The sequence below is a fragment of the Labeo rohita genome, chromosome 1, assembly GCF_022985175.1.
Source record: "Labeo rohita strain BAU-BD-2019 chromosome 1, IGBB_LRoh.1.0, whole genome shotgun sequence".
Taxonomy (NCBI): domain Eukaryota; kingdom Metazoa; phylum Chordata; class Actinopteri; order Cypriniformes; family Cyprinidae; genus Labeo; species Labeo rohita.
In genome coordinates this window covers 15,457,900-15,484,488 of record NC_066869.1, presented here as the reverse complement: position 1 = coordinate 15,484,488, position 26,589 = coordinate 15,457,900, and the positions used below count along the sequence as shown (strand labels likewise).

The following is a 26,589-nucleotide window of genomic DNA, read 5'->3' as shown; positions in this document are numbered from 1 at the left end:
CAGTCAAAAAGAAATTACGTTTTTTTGAGGAAAACATTCCAGGATTTTACTCCGTATAGTGGACTTCAATGGGGATCAACGTGTTGAAGGTCCAAATTGCAGTTTCAGTGCTGCTTCAAAGGACTCTATACGATCCCAGCTGAGGAATAAGGGTCTTATCTAGCAAAAAAAAAAAGAAGTAAATTTATATACTTTTTAACCACAAATGCTCATCTTGTGCTAGGTCGACCTCACGCATTACAGATTCTTGTGTGACGTAGGCATAAGTACTGACCCAGTGTTTACAAAGCGAACGTGCGAAGAAAAGTCAAACACGTTTTACAAAAAAAGGTAAATCTGAAGTTGAAGGAGAAAATGAGAGTTTTTCAGCCTACCCTGCCTTTTTGAACCGAAGTACATAGATGAAGAGCGAACCACATGTGACTTTTCCAACATGATTATGCAACCCGTGTAGATGCAGATCTAGAGCTAGTGTAAGATGAGCATTTGTGGTTACAAAGGCTTATACATTTTTATTGTTTATAGAAAATAACAGATCGTTTTGCTAGATAAGACATTTATTTTTCAGCTGGGATCGTGTAGAACCCTTTGAAACTGCAATTTGGACTTTCAACTTCTTGATCCCCACTGAAATCCACTATATGGAGAAAAATCCTAGAATGTTTTCCTCAAAAACCTTCATTTCTTTTCGACTAAAGAAAGAAAGACATGAACATCTTGGATGACATGAAGGTGAGCAAATGAACAGGAATCTTTTTTGGAGAATATTAAAGTTCAATTTCTAAAAGCACCACATAAAAACTACATAAATTGTGCTTGTTGTGATTACTTTTTTAAAATGTTCCCTTAGTACTATCAGTAATTTGTCTTATATTAGTACCTGTTCATTCGGCAGTTTGTAACTTCCTGACTAAGGGTCCTCAGCTTTCCTCGAGTTGCTGAGGATGGTGTTTTCAAATCACATGAAGATCAGAGAAAGTCAACAACCTGCAGCATCATCATCAGGTAAGCAGCTCAATGACACATTTAGAAATCATTAAGTCATTATTTTAATTATTAGATGCCACATTAAATGTAGCTCACATGAAACAAGGTGGTGAGCATAGAAACTTCCTTATGCCAAAATTGTTACATATTGCACAATTCAGACTTTTTTCTCATAACTTTGAGTACAGATCTCACATACTTGACTTTTTTCTGATTTAACAAATGTAAAAGTATAATTAAGCGATATATTCTGAGAAAAAAAAGATGGCAACTTACAATTCTCAAAATATACTTACAGTACAAAGTTACAATTACCTTACATGGCAAAAAAAAATGGAATTGCAAGATGTAAAATCAGAGACAACAACTCAAAAAGAAGTGAGGAATAGAATTCTTTGCAATGGCAGGCACTATATTAAAGTCCTAGATCATGCATTTGTCTAAACTGTTTTATGTGAACCGCAAGTTTTTTTTTCTTTTTTCTGTAAGCTTAACATTTGTTGCTCAACAACAGTACAGTCCATTGAACACACTCTACTTCTGTTCCTCACAGCCTTGTTTTCATTCCTGTTAAAAAATACATTCCGTTTGTGATTTGTGACAGTTCCTAACCCTTGTGCAGCTCTTGTGGGCCAGTGGTGTTGAGGGTCAGGACCACAAAGAATTTCCAAAGGAAATCCTTCCTCAGCCAAATCGAAACAATAGAAGCCATTATTCCCTCAAAGTAATTGAATGATAACAGGCGTCAAGTTTCCTTTGGATGGGATCATTAGGTCAGCGATGGTCTGAAAATCAGCTTTTGAAAAAAGCCATAATCCAATTCACCTCAACATGAATGACATTATTTCTGTTAATAAAAAAATGCTTTAATGTAACAATACATTGGATATAAAACAACATATAAAACCTATTTTACATTAAACTGTTTATCACCTTAAAATTCTGTACAAAAGACATTCACAGTTAAACAATCATTCATGAAACCCCTCTGTTACAAAAATATATCATTCTTAGAGCATTAATAAAGTGACACTTTAAAACTGAGGTGATATAAATATTAATAACAAAAAAAAGACTAGCATAATTTAAAATGATAATAGATAAATGAGCTTATTGTACATGCTTTCAGGGAAATAAAGTATGATTTTAATCGCATGTTGTATTAGACTGTCCTCTGCAAAGAAATTGCTGTTTCTGAATGAAATCTCTCATCGTTTTCCAAAACGTTCTGGAGTCTGTGAGCTCTTGTAGTTCACAAAGATGCCGCTCTGAACATTTCTGTGAAAGCAGCCCAAATAAAAAACTCATTATTACCAGATGTTACAAACATAACTGTCAGTCAACATAAGTCATTAGTTGTACAAGTTGTGTAACCAATTATGCATATTCTTCACTGTTCAGTATTACACCACTTTAATATGTGGAATTATTTATCAAATTAGATCAGATATTACACATTTTTCTTCACTAAGTTTAATATTTTCAAACAATCAGCCAATCAAACCAATTTTAATTTCACCATACAGCACCACAAAATGTCCAATGTCCACCATATTGTTTTTAGATGTAATTCTATATTATATACACAATATATAAACAATATGACATTTATAAGTATTATATAGCTATAATATTACACACAAGTGTACTAATAATAAAAATGTTTTATCCTGGGCCATAAAAAACTATATATGTATATATCTCACAAAAAAAGTGAGTACACCCCTCACATTTCAGCGATCGTTTTAGTATATCTTCTCAAGGGACAATACTAAGGAAATGAAACTTGGATGTATTTTAGAGTAGTCAGTGTGCAGCTTGTATAGCAGTGTATATTTACTGTCCCCTAAAAATAACATACAGCCGTTACTGTCAAAACAGCTGGCAGTTTTGGCCCATGCAAAGCCACATGTCCTATTCATCATGTTTATGTTTTTGTCTGATTGACAGGACTATACAAAGCTGTGTATCTTGTATTAGAGCAGTTAAAATGAGGTGCTTTGAGTACAATTCTCTCACACTGACCACTGGATGTTCAACAAGGCACCTCGTGGCAAAGAACTCTCTGAAGATTTGAGAATTAGAATTGTTGCTCTCCACAAAGATGGCCTTGGCTATAAGAGGTTCAGTAACAACCTGAAACTGAGTTACAGTATTGTGGCCAGGGTCATACAGAGGTTTTCCAAGACGGGTTCCATTCTGAATAGGCTTCGCAAGGATCGATCAACGAAGTTGAGTGCTCATTCTGAGCATCAGGTGCAGAACCTGGCTTCAAAACAAACAGATGCATGAGTGCTGCCAACATTGCTTTAGAAACTGCAGAAGTAGAAGGCCCACTTGTCAGTGCTCAGACCATACGCGGCACACCGCAACAAGTGGGTTTGCATTGGCGTCAAGAAAGCCTGCAAACAGTTTGCTGAAGACAGCCTGTCCAAGAGCATGAATTACTGGAACAATGTCCTATGGTCTGATGAGACTAAGATAAACGTGTTTGGCTCAGATTGTGTCCAGCATGTGTGGTGATGCCCTGGTGAGAAGTACCAACAAAACTGTGTCTCTCCTACAGTCAAGCATGGTGGCGGTAGCATCATGGTCCGAGCTGCATAAGTACTGCTGGTACTGGGGATCTGCGGTTCATTGAGGGAAACATGGATTCCATTATGTACTGTACATTTCTGAAGCAGAACATGATGCCTTTCCTTCAGAAACCGGGCCTTGCTGAGGAAGGTGCAGGTGAAGGTGATCTGACCTGAACCCTATTGAGCACCTATGGGGCATCCTCAAGCGGAAGGTGGAGAAGCACCATGTGTCTAACATCCAGCAGCTCCATGATGTCATTAAAGAGGATTTGAAGAGGATCCCGGCAACAACCTGTGCAGCTCTGGTGAATTCCATGCCCAGAATGATTAAGGCAGTGCTAGATAACAGTGGTTTGACACAAAATATTGACACTTTGGACACAGTTTTGACAAGTTCACTCAGGGTGTACTCGCTCTTTTGTTTCCAGCTATTTTGACAATAATAGTTGTATGTTGAGTTATTTTTAGGGGACAGTAAATGTACACTGCTATACAAGCTGCACATTGACTACTCTAAAATATATCCAAGTTTCATTTCTATAGTATTGTCCTTTGAGAAAATATACTAAAATGATTTCTGAAATGTGAGGGTTGTACTCACTTTTGTGACATACTGTATATACGTACATTTCCACATGTTCTGCATTTCAAATTCTGGAAAAAAAAAATAATTAATGTATAATGTGTAAAACATACAGCATGTCATTCCATTTTATTACACATAGCTGCATTTTTATGAAATGATTTGTTCTTGGGGGTTTTTTTTGCATGTATGGATTGCTTGGGTTGTTTTTGACATTGAAAATTTCATCTCAACAGCACCTAATATATTTTCTGAGAAAAATGGCAACGTGTTCGATACTTATTTTACCCGCTGTGAATATAAAATAGATGTTTTTGTTATTTAGAATTTATTTATATGTTATTTATAATTATTCATAAATACAGATTTCTGTGGTGCCATTTCAAATGTAGGTGAATTTAATGCATTATTAAATGAAATGCATTATTAAAAACAATTTCAGTTCAGGAATACAAATTCTGAATGATGCATAATCTTGACACATGCACATTTCGTTATTGCTTTGACTTACTTCTTTCTCGTACACTTCTAAAGTCTTGTATATCATTAACCTGTGATTTTTTTCATTCTCTTCATGCAAGATAACGTTCATCTCCATCAGAAAACAGTCAAAAAACTTATATGTGCAATTCTGCAGACAAACAGAGTTCAGTTAGCACTGCATTTTTTTTTCATATTAAATTGTGTAACTGAAATTCATTCACAATTTGTTGACAACATTTTTTTATTTTGTAAAAAATGATTTTTTTAAGTGAGCTTACCTCGATGTCATCAGTTTTTGGTGTATACAGACTTGCATCAGAACGCTGGAAAATAAAACGTTAACAAATTAGGAATCTAGGTTTTATGACCGCTAGGAAAAGAATGCAGATAACAGCGATTGTGAGAGAAAAGTAAGGTCGAGACTGACTATGCACCGACTCCTTGAGTTGCACAAAGTATCCAAATCTCAGATGTCATACTTACTTCAAATAAAAGCTTTATCTGCTCGTCTTCGAGTGCTTTCTGGAGGTCTCGCAGTCCCTGCACTCGATGACTTTCAGCCACAGGCAATAGAGCACTTAGACAGCTGAACACACACACAAAATACATAAAAACAACGTGGCATCAGTTCATGTAAAGTGGTTTAGTAATGCTACACAATCCATTATAATTGCTTCAACTCCATTACAAACCCATCTGCAATGTTGCCTGCGGATTCAACTACTGTGGTGCTAATGTTGTCCAAGGAGCAACACCCAAACCAACAGCCTTTGTGTTGCATCCAAAAATACTATGATTGTATTCTCACAGGCACAATAGGCATATTCTGTACAATTCATTAACCATTATTGACCCACGTTTTGATCCTAATCGACTCAAAAACATGAGTGTTTATACAGAAACACAGACACAAGCATGCAGCACATGGCTCTGTTCCAGAACTTAGCAACTGGCATTGTTCTCTACAGTTCAACTGATCTAAAACGGAACTTTGCGTTTGAATGATTTGGGACACTACACTACCGTTCTAAAGTTTGTGCTCAGTGAGACTCATATGCTCAGCAAGGCTGCATTTATTTGCCCAAAAATACTGTAAAAACAGTAAAATTGTGAAATATTATTAACTTTTCAAATATCTGCTTTGTATTTGAATATATAGTAAAATGTAATTTATTCCTGTGACACAAAGCTAAATTTTCAGTATCATTACCTCAGTCTTTAGTGTCACATGATCCTTCAGAAATCATTCTAATATGCTGATTTGTCAAGAAACAATTATTATTATTATAAATGTCTTTACTGTCACTTCTGATTAACTGAATACATATATGCTGAATTAAAAAATTGTAAAAATACACAGCACACAAATGACGGGCAAAATAGTCATTATTTGAATTGACACTGTTGTGGTATTGAGTGAATTTGAACTATTTACAATGCACATTTCTCACATTTGGGAACAGTTTTTTGTCCATCAAGCTCCATGCAAAATGTACTACAGCAACAGCGTCTTTTTTTATAACAGCCTTTACATTTCAGATTTGGAACAGAGCCAGTGTAACTCCACTATGCTAGTTTTGGTTGCAGTGGAAATACAGATGAACTACATCAAGACATCAACAAATCAAACAGAGCACACAGTGTATACACAACCTTTTTTTTTCCCCGCAAACCTGATTTTTTTTTACCACCATCTTGTGACCAAAGATCTCAACGTCATTGTGCTATCAGATTTAGGTTTCAATTCTATCTGATCACGTTTAAGGTCACAATTCTCCACCCTGTTTATTGTGCGCAAACTGAAAAGGCTAAACAACATTATACTGAACAGATAATAGTGTTGTTTGCTCCAGGCAGAGCGAGGCAAAGATTGAACTCGTAGCGGCTTCGCATTACAAGCCGCGTCAGCGTCTCTTTATAGCGTGCACACTTAGCTAATGCACACTACAGTGGGGCAGCAGCAGATAAAAGGCTATTTAAATTGGACTTTTGAATCTCAGATGTGTCAGTTCATGTAACACTAATTATTTTTTATGGATCATAACTATATTGGGGGAGGGGCTACATGTCACATGTTGTGATGCTGTCACAAGGGCCGTATCTCAACAATTATAAACTCAAGAACTATAAAGAGTCAAAAGTCCAATTAGACAAATGTAAGAGTGCTAGAGTAAATAAAGTCAACTATATAATGAAGGTGGATATCAACTGATAGCTTAGAGTTTTAGAGTTTTGTTGGGGGCAAGTTGTCACATGTTATATGTTGTAATATTATATAAATGACTCGTGGCCAAAACAACAGTTTGCAGTTTTTGCCTTCTATTTTTGCAGTTTCAAGAATTGTGTTGATGTTTCATACAGCTTATAATAGACCTGTTTATTGGCAGGTTTCCATTGTGACAACTTACCCCATACAGTTTGTCAGCCCGGCCTGCTATTGGGGAGCATCGTCACAAAATACAATAATTAGCTGTAAAAAATTAGTTTTACAATGTATTATTAACAAAGACATTTAAAGTGTGTCTTAAAAGAAAGTATTGTTTTCGTCTCTGCAGTGAAAACTAATTCAGATAATCTTACACCAATGTTTTTTCAGTGTAGTACATGTCGAATAGCTTTTTTGTAGTCGAGACTTTAATGTATGTGTCTGATAAACAAATTGGCATTCAAATAAACTCTGAGAAATATTCAGTATTCAAAAGGTGTGGCAAACAACTCTACACTTCCCTATACAGTTTCTTTCGATTGACATTGTAAAAATGCAACATTATTGGAGTACGTTTTAGTCTTTCAGTCTTTTAACTTCATGTTTTAATTCAATGTTACTTGAAATGTACTACCAATCTCTGAGTGAAATGTGCTTCAAAGTAAATCCTACACCATTTCCATTAAAGGGTAAGTTCACCCAAAATTGAAAATTAGCTCTGATTAACTCACCCTCAAGGCATCCTAGGTGTATGTGACTTTCTTCTTTTAGACGAATCCAATCGGAGTTACATAAAACAATTAGGCAGCAGCTGTTTGCACTAAGTGAAAATAGCAATTAGATGCCATTTACAGTATAATAAGTGAAAATAGCATACTTTCTTAACAACAGATGCTATTTACACTATGTGCAAATAACAATGGGTTCTATTAACACTAAGTGCAAGTCGCTATAGATTCTATTTGCACTATGTTAAAATAGCAGGATTTTTTATTGAGTGTAAATTAGAATTTTAATTCAGTTTAATTTTTATAAAGCCCTTCCTATACCTACCATAACCCTAACCGATACTTATTTTCAACTTTTCAATTATTTCTGTCATTTTTATTGAAAATAAATGCCTTTCTGATATGATATGAGATTTGAAAAAGGAGAAAAAGTTCGCCACAGGGCAGATTCAAACCCGGGTCGATCACGTCAAAAAGAGTATAGCACATGCTTTATCCTTTGCGCCACTGGAGCTGACGATCGACAGCTGTCTTTTGTAGTGTTGACTAGCCCCATAACACAGTAGTGGGCGGAGTAAGTGTAAATAGCCTCTGCCAACAAGGCAGGCTATTTGCACTTAGTGTAAATCCGTAAATTATCCTGGCTCTTCCATGCTTCATAATGGCAGTGGGTGGGTGTTTCCGTTCAATCATCCAAAAGAAGTCCAATAAAGTGCATCTATTTATAATAAAAAGCGCTCCACACGGTTTCTGGGAAAGCCTGGAATGGCTTACACATATGACATTTAGCACTAGCTAGAGAAATGTAATTGTTACATTTTAAATATAGATATTTTTCTTACAAAAACGCATCAATTCGCTGCATGAGGCCTTTATTCACGCCCCAGAGCTATGCAAGGCACTTTTTGTTATGGATGGATGCGGTTCTTGTGGTCTGTTGTACAGAAACACCCACCCACCACCATTATAAAGCTTGGAAGAGCTAGGATCATTTTTAATGTAACTCCGATTGGATTAGTCTTAAAAAAATACATATATAGACCTAGGATGCCTTGAGGGTAAGTAAATCATGGGCTAATTTTCATTTTTGTGTGAGCTAACCCTTTAAGTGGACTCAGTTATATTATACTAGGAGTTCATTCTTGTCAATCAGTGGCCCAGTTTGGATGAAATCACCCTAGAGCTGGTTTTAGCAACCCTGTACACAGCAATCAGCAAAGGAAATAAGCAGTCTAATTTCTTAGATATACCTCAGAATTAAGATAGAATTCCAAACCTCTGAGTTCAACGGGCATTCCATGTGATTCTCAAAGCACCAAGGGTTACAAGCACATCTTCCAGTTCTCTGTAAAAGATCATACACTCCTTTAACACATACGAAGGACAAAAACTCTGCAAAAATCCCACAGATGGAGAAGTGATTCTTTCATTTGTTAGAAAGACTGTGCAGTTCCAGGAATCAAATTGCACAGTCAGTGGAAACTAAAACAAAAATTACTGTTGCGGTGCTACATAATAGCAATTAAGATGCCAAGCACAACAAAGGCAAATACATAAAAGCAAAGCACAAAATGAGTAAACATATAAATGATTTATTATATTTTGATTCAATTGCTGTATTGTGGAGTTCAAAGAGTGGTGACAATGGTACACGCAATGTCTGGTGTCAATATGCCAAATCCTTACAGAGGTAATGCCTCTGAAACATTTTGGCAATATGCCATCAAATTTGTTGATTTGTTAAACAAAATGTTATATCATCACGAAATCCATACATTGTTGCTGGCATAGTCTGAATATGCTCTGATTTGATTTTCAGGAAAACTGACCCCGAAAAAAAAAGTTTTCAAATAAAATCAGAATGATCAGCTGTGGCATAATTAATATCAGTGTTCTCGTAAATGACCTAAGAAATCCACAAAGAACAGAATCGTGACAAAAGACCGAATTAATCAAAGGCTATAGTAGCATTTTTTTTAAATATTACCCAAAAAAAAAAAGATAAGAAATGATAAGATAAAAATGGCCCAAAATGTGAGCCAAAAATATATGCTGAATCACACCACCCAGCTCATGTACTGCTCATGCTCTGTTTATTTTTGGTTTCAGTTTTCACCCAAGAGCATCCTGAATTTTCGCTTTTGGTTTAGGCCTAGAATTTTCATTTTGGTGCATCTCTTCATTTTACAGCAAAATTCACAATGGCTGATCCATAAAATTGCTGACGTGGGGAAATTGGGAATACCGTCTTACTTGGTATGTCGCACCAAATCTAAAGACCAGTCTTGTGATTTTTAGCCAAAACGTTCTGAAGTTACAAGCAAAAAGAGAATTTTTTTTTTATATCTCCTGACCACTAGGTGGCACTGTGCTGAATATGTGCAGTTAACGTCAGGTCATTGTCTTCATAACACACACCAAGTTTGGTCTGAATATGCTAAAGCGTGGCGGAGATATTGACTAATGTCCGTTTTGACATTCTTTGTCGTTAAACTCGTTCAGTTGTTATGCGATAACAATTTGATGAATCAACTGGAATTCCATAACTTTATGTCAGCATAGTCTGAAGATGATCTAGTTTGATTTTTGGGAAAATGAGGAGTTTGTCTTGTCTTGAGGCAAGATATCAGGATAAGTTGTTGAATTTTGTTTCTAGCCTTTACAGTTCAAAAGTTATTAGCATAAACATGAGTACTATAGACTGAAATTGACGAAAAAAAACAGCTAATAGTTCAAATGTCAACTATTCTATTTTAGTACTTATTAACACTAGTACATACTTTTGGTTACCTTTATTCAAATTATTTCTGTTATCTTTGATAGACACATTAGCATAACATACAATACGTAATAATGTAAAGTAATACAATACGTTTTGAATGTTAAGCGTTTTAAAAAAAAAATGTTAGAGTAAAATTACAGTAACTAATCCGACAAGTTTGCAAGCGTAACCGTGAACGAAACCGAAACTAGAATTGTTACAGGAAGCTTAAAAACTAGGATAATTACTAGTTTTGAACACTTAAGTACTACTACCAAATAAACAGTACAGGATTAGACAAATTTGCAATATGCATAAGTATAGCCTACTAGGAGTAACATTAACCATGGATACTGGTTAAAGGAATATGCTTAGGTATTAAAATGACTTCACAGATAAACAGAAATAAGTAGTGAGTAACATTTCAAGATCTAGCCAACTTGAAATCATGCTGTTTTGTAATTGATAGCAACTGATGCAACAAAGGATTACGTACATAGTAAAGTGTGCCAGAACGTGTGCATATTTGACCGAGCTTGATTTTGTCATTACTTTTCAGATGAATAACATATATTTCTAAGTATTTGTGTTGTATATTCCTTTAATACTACAAATAATATGTGCTCTCTAGTCTACTGCCAATATTTGCAAAGCAGCAGAAGCACAGGCCTGTATATTTAAATAAAATAAAATGGCCAAAATACAGGATAAGATGGGGGAAGATGACCCTCTTAAGCAGGATGCATCAGCCCATGAGTTTATTATAGCAAATAAATATAAATATCTGCTAATTTAGTTGTTACAGCACAAAATGTAAAATACTGTGGTAAAAAGCCCACAAAATTAACACCTTATTAATATTTATAGATTTCAAGTGTATTTAATGTGAAATACTGTTGACTACTCTATTTAAAAATTTTATTTCAAGAGTTTAGTTGGATAATTGAATAACCAATAATGGACAAAGTGGAATACCAGTAAAAGTTGCATCTGAAAGGTAAAATTAGTCTATAACAAATATACAGGCATATGACATTTTTTTAAGATCTATTTTAGGCATTTTCGCTTTTATGTTTGATAAGAAAGGACAGTATAACAATGACAGGAAACGAAGTGAGAGAGAGAAAGGGGTGGGATCGGGACTCGAACTCGGGACGCCCGGAACGCAACATGTCGGCGCGCTGCCCACACGGCTATCAGCACCAACGACATATGAATGATTACATATTTAACTGCCCATATTATAACTGACGATATGTCCTAACAGCTATCATGTGAATGCAAATGTAATGATTTCACTCAGTTACCTTATAGGTTTTGACAAAAGCTTAGATATCTGAAATATATGTCTAATTTAGGGAAATATTAAGTAAGCTTTGATTACAATAAGTATTAAACTGGAACATAATAACACTAGTAAAAACATGCCACCTTCTCTGCCAATTCTCTCTTTTATACCAAAGGTCTTTCTTTTATCTTTTTACTTAAAAATAAACATTTTCCACAAGTCCAAATCCCTCATTAACAAGCAGAATGGTATTTATACATTTATTTATTTATTTTAACGGCATTCATGTTTTGCAGCGTCACTGATAACTATTTAACCATCTTGAAACGCAAAATTAGATGAATTGATCTGTTTGTTTTTTGAGATGACATTTTGTGCCATTTACGGTCATCCTAAAAAAACGAAGGGGGGTGGTGGGGGGGGGCATCTTGCCACGGAGTAATTCCACTGGTTGAAATTGAACGATTTAACAGCCATGCTTTTCGACGTGTATTTACAACACGGTTCAGATCTATTATAGATACATATTTTGACAAGTCACTCTTATTGCGTCGTGCAAAAGCTACACTTTCAACCTGCACTGACCAGCACATGAAGTTTACTAACCCTTGTTCAGTGAAATAAATGACAGCAGGGACCAAAACATATGGGGAGTGCGTATTTGTTTCCTACCCTTGATTTTGGCTTGGCTGGCTTATTCCAAGATCCCACGATGAAGGCGAGGAAGAGGGTCAGTAAAATCATCGAAAGCGAGATTGTTGGTAGGCCAACCACGACAGCTGCGTGAAGTTCACATGTTCTCGTTATGTAAAAGTCCTTGAAGTATGTCATGGATGTCCTAGTGATTGCTTCAGTTGGATATTAATCCATGAGTGCACACTGCAGGCTTCTTCCTCTCGTCCTCCGTGCGCGCACTAATCAGCTCTGCTGCTGAAAACACTCTCACACACAGACGCTCACACACACACGCTCACACACACACGCTCACACACACCGCCCATGGAGCTCTTTCACTTTGACAAGCGCAGCGCGACTCCTCTTTCTTCTGTGTAACTCGGCAACATGTTTGTTTGGGGTGTTAAACACCAGTTCATCGCCTTTGGAAGCAGGAACGGAGGTTAGAAGTCCACTGACTTGACAGGGGCTTAAGATAAGGTTATTTTAAGGACTTCTAATGAAATCATAAAAGTAAATTGTTAAATATTCACTCAGTCATTTGTAGAAAAAATATCAATAGAGAAATATACCTTAAAGACTAAATTCAGTCCTGAAATTGAACTCAGAAAACCGTTTTATTTTGCGTAGAGCGGGTCGCCCCTTAATAGCCTCCGCCATGTTGACGTCACGTGACCAGCTGTGTACGTCACGCTATTTACAATTAGTTAATACAATTCCTTATACTAAAAATCAAATTTTTTCAAAGTTTGCTTTATTTAGCGCGTTTAGTTAATGCCAAAGCCCCTTTACAAAACCTAAGCATAAAATTATCAAATAATATATCAACAATAACAAACCCTGAGGCTGAATACAAGAATGTCCATAATGTGGATGTGTATGAAATGATAAAAAGAAATTAACAGCTTTTGCAGCGGTTAGTAAACTAACTTAACACTGACACCTGTTGGCCCTGAATCAAAGTCCATATCTATCTACAGTTGAATTCAAAAGTTTACATACACCCTGCAGAATCTGCAGAATTTTATCAAAATAAGAGGGATCATACAAAACGCATGTTATTTTTTTATTTAGTACTGACCTGAATAAGATATTTCACATAAAAGATGTGTACATACGTTCGCATATTGTTGTTGTCTTGTTTTGTTTAGTGATAGTTGTTTATGAAGCTCTTGTTTGTCCTGAACAATTCAACTGCCTGCTGTTCTTCAGAAAAATCCGTCAGGTTCCACAAATTGTTTGGTTTTTCAGCATTTTTGTGTATTTGAACCCTTTCAAACTGTATGATTTTGAGATCCTTTTCACACTGAGGACAACTGAGGGACTCATATGCAACTATTACAGAAGGTTCAAACGCTCACTGATGCTCCAGAAGGACTTTTTAAACTTGAAGATCAGGGAAATTTAACTTATTTTGTCTTCTGGTGAGCATGTAAGTGTCTTCTGTAGCTTTCGAAAGGCAGTACTAAATTTAAAAATATATGATATTGATGCAAAATAAGAAAAATGTACACGTCCTAACACGTCTGTTCAAAAGTTTTCAACCCTGGCTCTTAATGTATTGTTTTTTCTTCTGGAGCATCAGTGAGTGTTTGAATCTTCTGTAATAGTTGCATAAGAGTCGCTCAGTTGTCCTCAGTGTGAAAAGATGCTTCTCAAAATCATAGTCATAGTTGGAAAGGATTCAAATACACAAAAAAATGCTGAAAAACCAAAGAATTTGTGGGACCTGAAGGGACTCATGAACAACCATTACACAAAAAAAAAAAAAAAAAAAAAAAAAAAAAACACATCCACAGCTGTGGATAATTCAGGTAACAACACTTAAAAATCAAGTGTATGTAAACTTTTGAACAGGGTCATTTTTATAAATTAAACTATCGTTCTCTCTTGCGGACTATATTTTAACATCTTTTATGTGAAATATCTTATTCAGGTCAGTACTAAATAAAACAATTACATGCATTTTGTGTGATCCCTCTTATTTTGGTAAAATAATTAACATTTTGCAGATTCTGCAAGGTGTATGTAAACTTTTGATTCCACTTTCACAAACCCTTGAATTGTTCTTGTATGATTACTATGTTATTTCCTTTGAAATCAATAAAAAATAATGGTAACACTTTACAATAAGGTTTATTTAGTTACCACAAACTAAGAATGAACAATACTTCTACAGAAACGTATTAAGCTTAATGTTAATTTCAACATTTACTAATGCATTATTAAAATCAAAAGTTGTTGGTTAACATTAGTTAATGCACTGTGAACACGAGCCAACAAAGAATGGCTGTATTTGTATTAACTAACATTAACAAAGATGAATAAATACTGTAATAAATATTGTTCATTGTTTGTTAATACATTAACTAATATTAACAAATGACATTAGTGCGTAGGCGTCCTAAGAGCTGAGAAGCTGCGTCTGGTCCGCATTATTATCTAATGAAATCCTATTCAATAAATACACAAAACAGCTTTTAAAAACATTTCTTCAGATATATTTGAAATTCAAAAAGGTGACAACGTCAGACATTTACGCACACATTCATATCAATGCAATGCAGAAAACCTTTAGCAAAAGGCCAAATATCTGACATGGTAAAGCTCATGTTTTTAGATGACACCTCTATCTGAATTTCTGAATTTCATCTATAAATTGCATTTTTATTGGGTCTTTCCGCTTGCTCCCAAACTCAGATTCGAAAGCGAGTCCTCCACCTCTGGATCATCTTCCTCCTCCTCCTCCTCCTCATCGTCGTCTTCCTCCTCGTCCTCTTCATCATCATCTTCAAAGTCATCATCCTCCTCAATATCCTCCTCATCTTGGTATCCTCCAGATTCCAGATTTTTCCAGTAGGAGCTGTACCCAGATGCACCATATCCATCTTCATCCGCACCGGTCTGCCTGCCAAATTTGTGTGTTCGTGCTGCAAGAACATAAAAGAGAACCATCCAGTTAGTACCAGGCACCTAAGTGCTTCTCAAAACTGGTTTATTTTAGTATCATTGATATACTGTACTTTACTATAACAAATATTGACAACATTTTTGTTAATAGTTTGAATGAGATTTTTTTTGTTTTATTTTTATAAATATTTTTACATTTTAGATTCATATTTCGATTTTTTAAATATTTTTTTTCTACTAAAAAAAAAAGTTTGCCGATTTTTAAAAATATATCTATATATTTTTTATTAAGTAATTATTAAGTTGGCTTGAGAAAGGTTTTGGCTGATTTCAAACATGTTAATCATGCTAGCAACACGCTAATAACATGCTAGAAACATGTTAACCATGCTAACAACTACTAGTAACTTGCTAATCATGCTAGTAACATGGTACTAACTTGCTAACCTTTAAAACATGGTAGCAACATGCTGGTAACTTGCTAATCATTCTAACATGCTAATAATATGATAATCATATTGGAGACATACATTCTAACAACATGCTAGTAATATGCTAATCATACTATAAACATGCTAACAACATGCTAATAATATGCTAATCATTCTAACAACATGCTAATAATATGATAATCATATTGGAGACATACATTCTAACAACATGCTAGTAATATGCTAATCATACTATAAACATGCTAACAACATGCTAATAATACGCTAATCATTCTAACAACATGCTAATAATATGATAATCATATTGGAGACATACATTCTAACAACATGCTAGTAATATGCTAATCATACTATAAACATGCTAACAACATGCTAATAATACGCTAATCATTCTAACAACATGCTAATAATATGATAATCATATTGGAGACATACATTCTAACAACATGCTAGTAATATGCTAATCATACTATAAACATGCTAACAACATGCTAATAATACGCTAATCATTCTAACAACATGCTAATAATATGATAATCATATTAGAGACACGCTAGCAACATGCTAGTAACGTCATAATCATGCTAGCAACATTCTAGTAATTTGCTAATCATGTTAGTAACATGCTAATCATGCTAGCAACATGCTAGAAACATGATAGCAACATGGTAATAATAAGATAATCATATTGGAGACATGTTAACAACATGCTAGTAACTTCATAATCATGCCAACAACATTCTAGTAATTTGCTAATCATGTTAATAACAAGCTATTAACATGCTAATCATGCTAGCAACATGCTAGAAACATGATAGCAACAAGCTTATCATTCTAACAACATGCTAATAATATGATAATCATATTGGAGACATACATTCTAACAACATGTTGACAACATGCTAGCAATATGCTAATCATACTATAAACATGCTAGCAACATGCTAATAATACGGTAATCATTCTAACAACATGTTAATAATATGATAATCATATTAGAGACATGCTAGTAACTTCATAATCATGCTAGCAACATTCTAGTAATTTGCTAATCATGTTAGTAACAAGCTACTAACATGCTAATCATGCTAGCAACAGGTTAATAACATGCCAACCATGCTAGAAACATGATAGCAACATGCTAATCATATGATAGTTATATTAGAGACATGTTAGCAACATGCTAGTAACTTCATAATCATGCTAACAAGCATTCTAGTAATTTGCTAATCATGTTAATAACAAGCTATTAACATGCTAAGCATGCTAACAACATGTTAGAAACATGATAGCAACATGCTAATCATTCTAACAACATGCTAATAATATGATAATCATGCTAGACACATGCTAATCATGTTGACAACATGCTAGTACTATGCTAATCATGCTAGCAACATGCTAGTAACTTCATAATCATGCTAGCAACATTCTAGTAATTTTCTAATCATGCTAGTAACATGCTAGCAACATGCCAATTAGAAACATGCTCGTAACATGTTAATCATGCTAAAAATGCTACATGCTAATTAGGCTATACACATGATAGTAACTTGCTAATCATGCTAACAACATGCTAACAACATGCTAGTAACATGCTAATCATGCTAACAACATCATAATCAGCCTATAAAAATGCAAGCAACAAGCTAATGATGATAAAACATGCTAACAACATGTTAAACCATGTAAGCAATGTGCTAAATCATGATAGCGACATCAACTTTCATACTTTTACAAATGCTTTAAACTTTCAAGCTAGGCTTTCTCAAGCCAACTCAACGTTTGTTCCCAAACTTTACTCATCTAGTTTAGTAAATTAAAAAACTAAATGAAAACGAGAAATGTTGTCTTAAAAACTAGCTGAACTAAAATGTTCTATTTATATTTCAGTTAATGTGTATTTCAAGTAACAAATGCTTTTAATGGTTAAAAAAAAACTATTATTATTTGTATGTACTTTATTGTAAATTATTATATATACTGAATCAAATGTCTCAAAATTTAGATGTCGCAAAATTCAGATTAGGCAAAATAGAGTGTAATATTAGATGGTGGACGGCACTCACTGGACATGCTGAGGTCTTTGGTCTCCTGAGTTTCATGTCCACACTTCGGGCACGGAGGAGCCTTGCCTTTCTCCTGCTTGAACACTTTGCTTCGAGCGTGATCATCACAGAAGCACGCCTACAAAACCAGAATTTCAATCTCAGCTTGTCCTAACAATTTATGTATACAAAATCAAACTGATGAAAATTCTAACCTTGCATCGGAGACAAGAATGCTGACCGAGTCGATTACAAGATAAACCTGAAAATAGGACAACAACAAAAAAAAAAAAAAGTAATTCAAGAAAAACAGAGACAAAAACCACAGGAAAGGAGACAGACTTACATTTAAAAGTCTCTGCTTCCAAGACCTGACAGCTCGCCTGGTGTTCAAACTGATCATCCTCACACAGGAAGTTGTGGCAAAAAGAGCAGCGGAAAATGCGACCACCTGTATATTATACAACAAACAGGATTTGATTGGTTTCTATAGCCAAATGAAAGCAGATCACAGCTATGGTAATCAGTGTTGGGGAAAGTAATGCATTTTAAAAAGTAATGCATTACTCAATAAAAAGTAACTCATTGCATTAGTTACTTTTTATGGAAAGTAATGCATTACGTTACTTTCGTGTAACTTTTTTTTTTTCCGCCTGTGCTGGGCTAGCTTATTTGAACAATAAAGTTAAATATTTGGCAACTGTAATGGAGCCAATTGAGGAGAACTGTCAGTGAATACATGACAAAACAAACCTGCTTGAGTCATTTGATAAACTCACAGTAATGCATTACCAGTTACTGGAAATAAATATAATCAGATTACCCAACTAATTTAACTAATGGTAACTGTTTGTGTTGTAGTTGGCTCTTTACCGTGTTCCCAAACACTGCGGTCACACTCAATGCAGTCTGCTTCAGAAAGAGGGCAGGAGCAGGCATGGGTACTCAAGCACTTCCTCCCATGGCAAACCCAGGCCTCACAGAAGTCACATATGGCCCCCTAAAGGAAGCAACACTACTGCATTAAAAATACAGCCACACATTCACAAAGACTCTTTTGTGTTTTATAGCAAGAGTTTAAATGACACGACAGTGTTTTCCAGTCCTTCCAAAGCTAAATTAAAGCACATTTAAATGTATTATGCCCAGATTCTTCTACAATAACAGGAAACAACGCTGACATAGCTCATATGCATATGTCTGGGCAATTTGTGCAAATTAAAATTTGGATTGTAAAAGGAATAATTTAACAACAATCAAAATTTTCCTGCTGCGTTTTAAATTATGAGTGAAACCATTTTAGAGAACTTCCACTCAAAATTACTAAAATAAGTCATTTCACTACAAATACTCATCCATCATGCTCAATTTTTCTGTCAGGAAAATTACATAATGCTTGTATCAATAAATACATAATTTTTCATCTCAAGAATATCTGCAAAATCTCTTTTCAGTCCTCAAGCTGTGTCCTGTTTTCAATACGTAGGAATGTGTGTAAATACAAGCACAACTCTGAGGATGCTTACGCAGAAAATCTACTGGTAAAATGGCAATACTACAAAAAGAAAGTGCCGCTGTGTGTTTCCTGTGTCCTTTAATTGCAAATTCTCAATTAACACTGCAAAAAAGGCTTATCTTACTTAGTATTTAGCCTCTCCCCCCTCAATCATGCATATGAGATAAAAATACTAAGTCAGATAAGCCTTTTTTTTATTTATTTATTTATTTGGGGGGTTCGCAGTGCAGCTAGGAAGTCATTTGAAATGTAGCTATAGTGTCATCGGTGATCTTGTTTTGCTAGAGCATTCGGCAACTCGTGCTGCGCAGAGAATGCATTTTTAAAGACAGCGCTTGTCTGTTTAGTAGCAGCACAAAATGGCTTCTCAGTCAGTACCGCTTTCTGTGCCATGACTTCGGTGAGGATGTATACTTTCACGTAATTTATAAAGGGAAGAGCTGTTTCCATATATGGTCCATTGGAGGCGTTTCTGAACGCAAATGACCGTGATCGTGAACGAGCATGGTGCTTAAGAACATGTGGGATTTATCAACAATGATCACTTACTGGTGTGCGTGAGAACCACGTGTGCATGTTTTTTTTTGTACTTACACACATTCGAAATTTAATTCGTAAGACAAAATACAGAATCTCTTCTATGCACTGTTGATAAATGAGGGCCAAGGTTTTTTTTCCCTTAAATCCTCATTTAGATGTCTATCAAATGCCACTTTAAACATGTAGTTTTCTTCCCTTTTTCACTTTCAATTCTCTAAACTCTTTACTGGAATATTTATAATATTCAATATTAGTCATGAATACTATAATAACACAGAGTTGGGAAATCCAACACTGATCTGTCAAAATGAGGGAAAGCACTCTGAAATATCTAGAAATATTCCAGCTAACGATGAAAGCAGAGTTTGAGTAGATAACTTACAAATTCCAAATGACATGACAAAAATTGTAGTTATTAACGTAATCCATTACATTACACATTTTAGGTAATATAATCAGATAATCAGACTTTTAGATTACTTTTGACCTAACTTGTTTATCACTTTGATTTATATAGGATAATCTTGTACAATATTGATATAAAAAAATACAAAGGCAAGAAAATATATTCTGTTTGTTATTAACAGCATGAAGCACACTAAACATTACACGTCAAGGTTTCCTAAACCAGTGTTTGTTAACTACCGGGGGTTTATGAGTTTAATGAAAAGCTAATAATTAAAATCATAAAAAAACAATCAATTTAAATAAATCATTTTAAAATCAATCAAAATAAAAAACATACTTAAAAACTTTTAACTGCATGTAATATGACCATAACCAATGTCAGAGAGCCAATGAACATGCAAATGTTTTACTTAATTATTAAAAGATTTATTTTAAAATCTCAGAGGTACTTAAAGTAAATATATAAGTTGGAAGAGCATCAGATGACAAAAAGGTTTGTGAATATGTGCATTTTAATGCGTTTGAAAGATCTTCCAAAGACATAGAAATACATGGTTAAATAACCTAGAGAGTGATCATTCAAATAAAAATCAATGTGTTCATAAGTAGTTGATGCAATTTTTAAACCTGAAATGATTTTTGTAAATCCAGTGGTCAAACGCTGTCACCACCTGACTAATGACTTGAAGACTTTCTGTCTTGTGTAAATGTATATAAGCAGTCGGCAATTTTAAATCTGATCGAATCAATAAATTATGAATAATTGTGTGAAAAATGTGTAATCATGTAGTCTGATTATGAGTATTTTAAAACGTCACTTAATTTAAATCTGATTACGTAATCCAGATTACATGAGATCAGTAACTATTAGATTGCTTATAGACTTACATATTTATACAGTAATATTTAACATGGTCATAGAATTGCTGCTAAAGGCTCCTTCGTTCAGCTTTTAGGGTTATTCATGTCTCACTGTTCCTAGTTTTTGCAAATTATTTTATTGCATTCTTAGAGCAAACCTATAAAAAAAAGTTTCTTGGCAGATGCTCACTGTTCACAGTTTACACAAAACATCTCAAAGACAGCTGCTGCTTGGATTTCTGTCCCAAGAACAGCTATTTTTTCCATAATGGATATAAAATGCCAAACACTGTTTGTACTTACCACCATGCCCATTCCAGTGCTGTGAACGCCAGGATGTTTTATGACACAGTCCGAAGCCTTCATACACTTGGTTTTGCCTTTGAATCGAGAAAAATAACAGAATAAATATACCACATGTGACCCTGGACCACAAAACCAGTCATAAGGGTCCATTTTTCAAAATTGCGCTGTATACATAATCTGCTTTCCTAAGCTTTCCAATGATGTATGGTTTGTTATGACAGGACGATATACAACTATTTGTATATATGGGATCTATGGGTGCAAAAAAATCCAAATATTGAGAAAATCACCTTTAAAGTTGTCCAAATGAAGCTCTTACTAATGCATATTACTAATCAAAAATGAAGCTTTGATATATATTTGACCCATACAATGTATTTTTGGCTATTGCTACAAATATACCCCAGTGTCTTAAGACTGGTTTTGTGGTCCAGGGTCACAAATAGAAGACAATCCCCCAGTTTCATAGACAAGGCTTAGGCCTAGTCTCAGATTAAAATGTAAGCTGTTTAAACTGAAAGAAACTTGACTGATCTTAAAATATATCAGTGCTTTTGCACACCAGTAATTTTTTTTTTTTTTAATAATTATTTAAATGGCCTAATTGCACTATGGCCTAATCTAAGCCCTGTCTGTGAAACCAAGGCCTAAAACTTTTTAATATCCTAAAAATGTAGTACTTCTCTTTGTGTAGCCCACTCATCGTGATTCATCTCTGTCCGGTGTCTTGTTATTTTGATACAATGAGCATTTACCCAGAAGTTCACCTCCCTTTGGGTACTTAAAGGGATCATATTATACTTTTTTTATTTACTCTAAGTTCTGCTTTTAAAGAAGTTCACTGCCAGATAGGGATGGCTTGATACCATAATTTTGGCTTCAGTACGATACCAGAATCTAATACCTCGGAACTACATATCATTTCACATAGGTGACAAATAACCAGCCTCAAAAGATAAGTGAATTGAAAACAATTTAGTAAGTAATGTTAACATACTAAACATTTATTAGTTAATTTATCATTTATAACCAATTATTGACGTAGATTAGTAAGTGCTGTAATACGGTCAGCTTACCTACAGAATTTTAACAAAGGTTGCTTTATTGTAAAATATTTTTCTAACATTCAGTGTATTTAAAATCATGTTATTACCTCTCTTTCTCTCTCTAATTGTTTTCAGATTTCAGACTCAGATAGCCAAAGAAAAAGCATTATATAATCTCTCTCACAGCTGCTTCATATTAGCGGTCAACGACGTGGCAGAACCATTCCCTTTATATTAATGACACTAAAATTAATATAGCAAAACTCTTGCTTCATTCAGATCCAACTGTTTTTATGTAATGCAAGTGCAAATATTATGTGACCAAAACTGAAATGGTTCTAGCATTTCACACACACACATTTGAGCTGTACTTTATCAGTGTTTTTCTTTAGAAAACTTTACTTCACAACATTCCACAGCATAATACATTTTACCGCACTACGTTTCATATTAAATATCACTTAATATGTAATTACATTAGAAATCTATTACTTGATCTGGTCTCTGATCTGTTGTGAATAAAAGTTAATTAAAACTGAATTGATGAATGATGAATGATGAACTCACCTGTCGATCTCTAAATTCGCCAAAAAAAAAAAAAAAAAAAAAAAAAAAAAAAAAAAAAAAAAAAAAATTCAGGATGAGCAAGTGACAAATCCTTGGCAAGATTTGATGTGTTGCCTCCTCTGGCAACACAGGATTTATAGCAAAGCTTGCATACAGGTGCAGTAAGGTCAGTTCGTTCACTTTTATCATCTGTTTTGTATGCAAAATAATGCCATATTTCACTACTACTGTTGTCTTTATTTACTAATTTCGGGCTCGTTGATGGATTCGTGTTGTTCTGTTGTCATGTTTACCCATTTCACAGCAATTTGGGAAACACTACAGACACTGCCTACAGGTGAACTTCAGAACAACAGCTTATGAAATACCGAACCGGGCAAAATTATATCGAACCATTTAAAATTAATTAATGGCGGTATTTTTTCACACAGCCCTACTGCCAGAATAAAAACGTTAAGATAATTTACTCCCCCCCCCCCCCCTCTTGTTATTCAAGGTGTTCATGTCTTCCTTCCTTCAGTCGTAAAGAAATTATGTTTCTTGAGGAAAACATACCAGAATTTGTCTCTATATAGTGGACTTATATGATGCCCCCGAGTTTGAACTTCCAAAATGTACTTTCAATACAGCTTCAAAAGACTCTAAACGATCCCAGCCGAGGAAAAATGGTTTTATCTAGCGAAATGATCGGTTATTTTCTGAAAAAAAAAAAAGGTACAACTTGTATACTTTTTAACCTCAAACGCACATCTTGTCTAGCTCTGCGTGAACTCTGTGTAATCCGGGTCAATACAGTTAGGGTATGTCGAAAAACTCCCATCTCATTTTCTCCTCCAGCTTCAAAATCGTCCAGCATCGCTGTGGATGTACCGACCCAGTGTTTACAAATTGAACATGCAAAGAAGATCAAACACCGTCTTAAAAAAAAAGGTAAAACAGCCATGTAGGAGGATTTTGAAGTTGGAGGAGAAAATGAGATGGGAGTTTTTCCAACATGCCCTAACTATCTTGAACTGGAATACACAGAGTTCGCATGCGCATCCCAAAGAATAAGCAAGACGAGCGTTCGAGGTTAAAAAGTAAATAAATTGTTTTTTTTAGTTTTTGGATAAGACCCTTACTCCTTGGCTGGGATCGTTTAGAGCCCTTTGAAGTTGAAACTCACGGGCACCATAGAAGTTCACTATATGGAGACAAATTCTGGTATGTTTTCCTCAAGAAACATAATTTCTTCATGACTGAACAAAGAAAGACATGAACATCTTGGATGACAAGGGAGTGAGTAAAATTATCTGTAAATTTCTGTTCTAGAAGTGAACAACTTCTTTAATGTCAGTACATTTTATGCACTGTGCCTTTAGGAAATGGCCCTCCGTGTGTGAAATAAGCAGCAGCGCTCTGTTCTCGGGCTGCAGATTTGAAAGTATTCTTATCAGTAGTTATTTGTGTGTTTTTTAAGAACAAAATGTTATCTTTATTGGACAGGCCAGGTTTCAGAACACTAGACAGACAACTAATATCAAACCGAGTGACACGCAGGTTACTTCCCAGAAAAACAGCCTCCGTCTGGGGGGAAATGATGAGGGTCAGTTTTGAGTGTGGAGGGTGTGTTGAGGCTCAAAAGAAGGAAGTTCAACTCACCACACTGTGCACACATGGGAAGTTTTTGCACTGAAGAGCAGAAATAACAGAACGCCCTGTTCTTCTGTCGTCTGCCAAGAGAAAATAGTTAGATGGAATGTTATGGAAAAGTACAAGGTATTGTAAAAATTCTGAATGCAAAAATTAAAGGTATAATTACCTTTGACACTTATCACATTCCTAAAAAGGAGAAAAAAAATGGTTAGGTCAGTGCATTAATGTACCAACTAGAAAAGCAGCTTGCAGCAAAAATGCTAAGAAAATGACTAAATATTCCTATATCCAAGTTTTCATAGAAATTTTCGATAGTATTGTTTTCATAAAACATGTCCATACCAAAATTTAGATATATTTTCACTATATGACTATATTTAAAATTAATCATTCCTGTGATTTCAAAGCTGAATTTTTAGCATCATTACTCCAGTCTTCAGTGTCACATGATCCTTCAGAAATCATTCTAATATGCTGATTTGCTGCTCAAAACATTTATTATGTTGAAAACAGCTGAATAGAACTTTTTCAGGTTTCTTTGATGAATAGAAAGTTTAGAAGAACAGCATTTATCTGGAATCTTTTGTAACATTATACATGTCTTTATCTCATATACACTGCCCTCTAAAAGTTTGGAAACACCCCTGGCAAAGTGTGGTTTTGGACGTAGCATAAATCCTTAGTTTTTGGTGCAAATACATTAAAATAACTTGACATTATCATTGAAGACCAGCAATAATAATTTTCATTTTGATTACATAATAATGGCAATATATACATGTCAAAGTCAGACATGCTGTGATGCCTGGTTACTGGTTTAAACATGGCCCAGGTTTTTAAAAGATTTTTGGGTCAGCACACCTTAATAGCTTCAACAATTGATTGCCAATTACATTTAGAATACAATTAATTAAGGCCCAGATTATGCACAGCTGTAACAGCTGCTAATGCTGGATATTTTGATGAATCGAAAATGTATGTTTTTTTCTATGTATAAACTGTTTATGTAATAAAATGTGTTTTTGAAGTTCGTGTTGTCCCCTATTAGTGCAAAAATATCACAAATTAAAAAGGATTTGTGCCAATATTGTCCAAAACCCCCATTTTTCTAGGGCGTTTCCAAACTTTTGGAGGGCAGTGTATATTTTAATTACATTTTAATTACAAATAGTAAAAATATTTCACAATTTTACTGTTTTTGCTGTACTTTGGATCAAATAAATGGAGAATTGGTGAGCAGAAGAGACTTAAAAATAAAAAAACATTAAAAATCATACTGTTCAAAAACTTTTGACTGGTGGTCGTGTATATCCTTATTAAAGTTATTCTTCAATAAATGACATTTTTACAGTATGAAGGCTTTTGATGACTCTTACCATGGATGAATTGCATGGATGTTTGGCCACATCAACAGTCTCTCTACTGGCTCGAATCTGTTTCTCTCGCTCTTTTCGGCTCTCAGCCTTCTTACGAGCGCCAGTCTTTTTCTTAGGCATCTTTCACCTCCTAATTCACAAAGACAGAACACAAATCTGTGACACATGTAATCGATTCAACCGATAAAACACGTTGCGATTTCCAGTGGACAGAGTATGACTCCGCGCTGCTTTCCACTCAACTTACATGAGTTCATTAACGACTTTTTTAAACGTCTCAGCTTAACGGTTACTTTTACAAAAACTTCTGGTTTTGTTTACAGCTCAACAACATATAATCGAGCACGTCTGTCATATAAAACATACCCCAATAAAAGATTTAATCGCGTAGAAAACAGGTAGTTGATCACAGCTGATCCCGGTGCGTGTGTAACAATAAATCGTTCCGGAAGGAACGTAACTGACGCTGTTATCAGTTCCACAAACTTTTACTACCAAGTGTCTTTTGCTTGTTGGAACTGTTTAGATTGCAATCCAACACCGTTCAATTTTATTAAAATATCTACATATATTAAAAGCCATATATATTTTGATTTAAAACAATTAGAGGAGATGTAGTCCCACTCCATCACAG

General features: G+C 34.8%; 2 protein-coding genes across 5 annotated transcripts; both read right to left on the bottom strand.

The window, feature by feature from the left end:
* Window positions 1-1,031: 1,031 nt before the first annotated feature.
* Window positions 1,032-12,890, bottom strand: il15 (interleukin 15). Of its 3 annotated transcripts, none has more exons than XM_051113482.1 (7): window positions 12,288-12,890; window positions 8,817-8,911; window positions 5,116-5,218; window positions 4,911-4,955; window positions 4,661-4,780; window positions 4,168-4,220; window positions 1,032-2,265 (listed from the first exon to the last, which is right to left on the bottom strand). In XM_051113482.1, exons 1-7 carry the CDS (start codon window positions 12,444-12,446, stop codon window positions 2,196-2,198), a joined length of 645 nt encoding a protein of 214 aa, XP_050969439.1. In that variant the 5' UTR covers window positions 12,447-12,890; the 3' UTR covers window positions 1,032-2,195. The 3 variants fall into 3 exon arrangements, with proteins under 3 accessions (XP_050969439.1, XP_050969420.1, XP_050969429.1); XM_051113463.1 differs by having other exon boundaries at window positions 4,194-4,220; window positions 12,288-12,885; XM_051113472.1 differs by lacking the exon at window positions 4,168-4,220 and having other exon boundaries at window positions 12,288-12,883.
* A 1,801-nt stretch (window positions 12,891-14,691) lies between these two features.
* Window positions 14,692-26,481, bottom strand: znf330 (zinc finger protein 330). Of its 2 annotated transcripts, none has more exons than XM_051110376.1 (10): window positions 26,203-26,391; window positions 25,956-26,085; window positions 24,746-24,765; window positions 24,586-24,656; window positions 21,329-21,405; window positions 18,574-18,700; window positions 18,047-18,151; window positions 17,916-17,962; window positions 17,722-17,839; window positions 14,692-15,220 (listed from the first exon to the last, which is right to left on the bottom strand). In XM_051110376.1, the coding sequence occupies exons 2-10, from the start codon at window positions 26,073-26,075 to the stop codon at window positions 14,958-14,960; spliced, it is 948 nt and encodes a 315-aa protein (XP_050966333.1). In that variant the 5' UTR covers window positions 26,076-26,085; window positions 26,203-26,391; the 3' UTR covers window positions 14,692-14,957. The 2 variants fall into 2 exon arrangements, with proteins under 2 accessions (XP_050966333.1, XP_050966324.1); XM_051110367.1 differs by having other exon boundaries at window positions 14,694-15,220; window positions 26,322-26,481.
* Window positions 26,482-26,589: the final 108 nt, after the last annotated feature.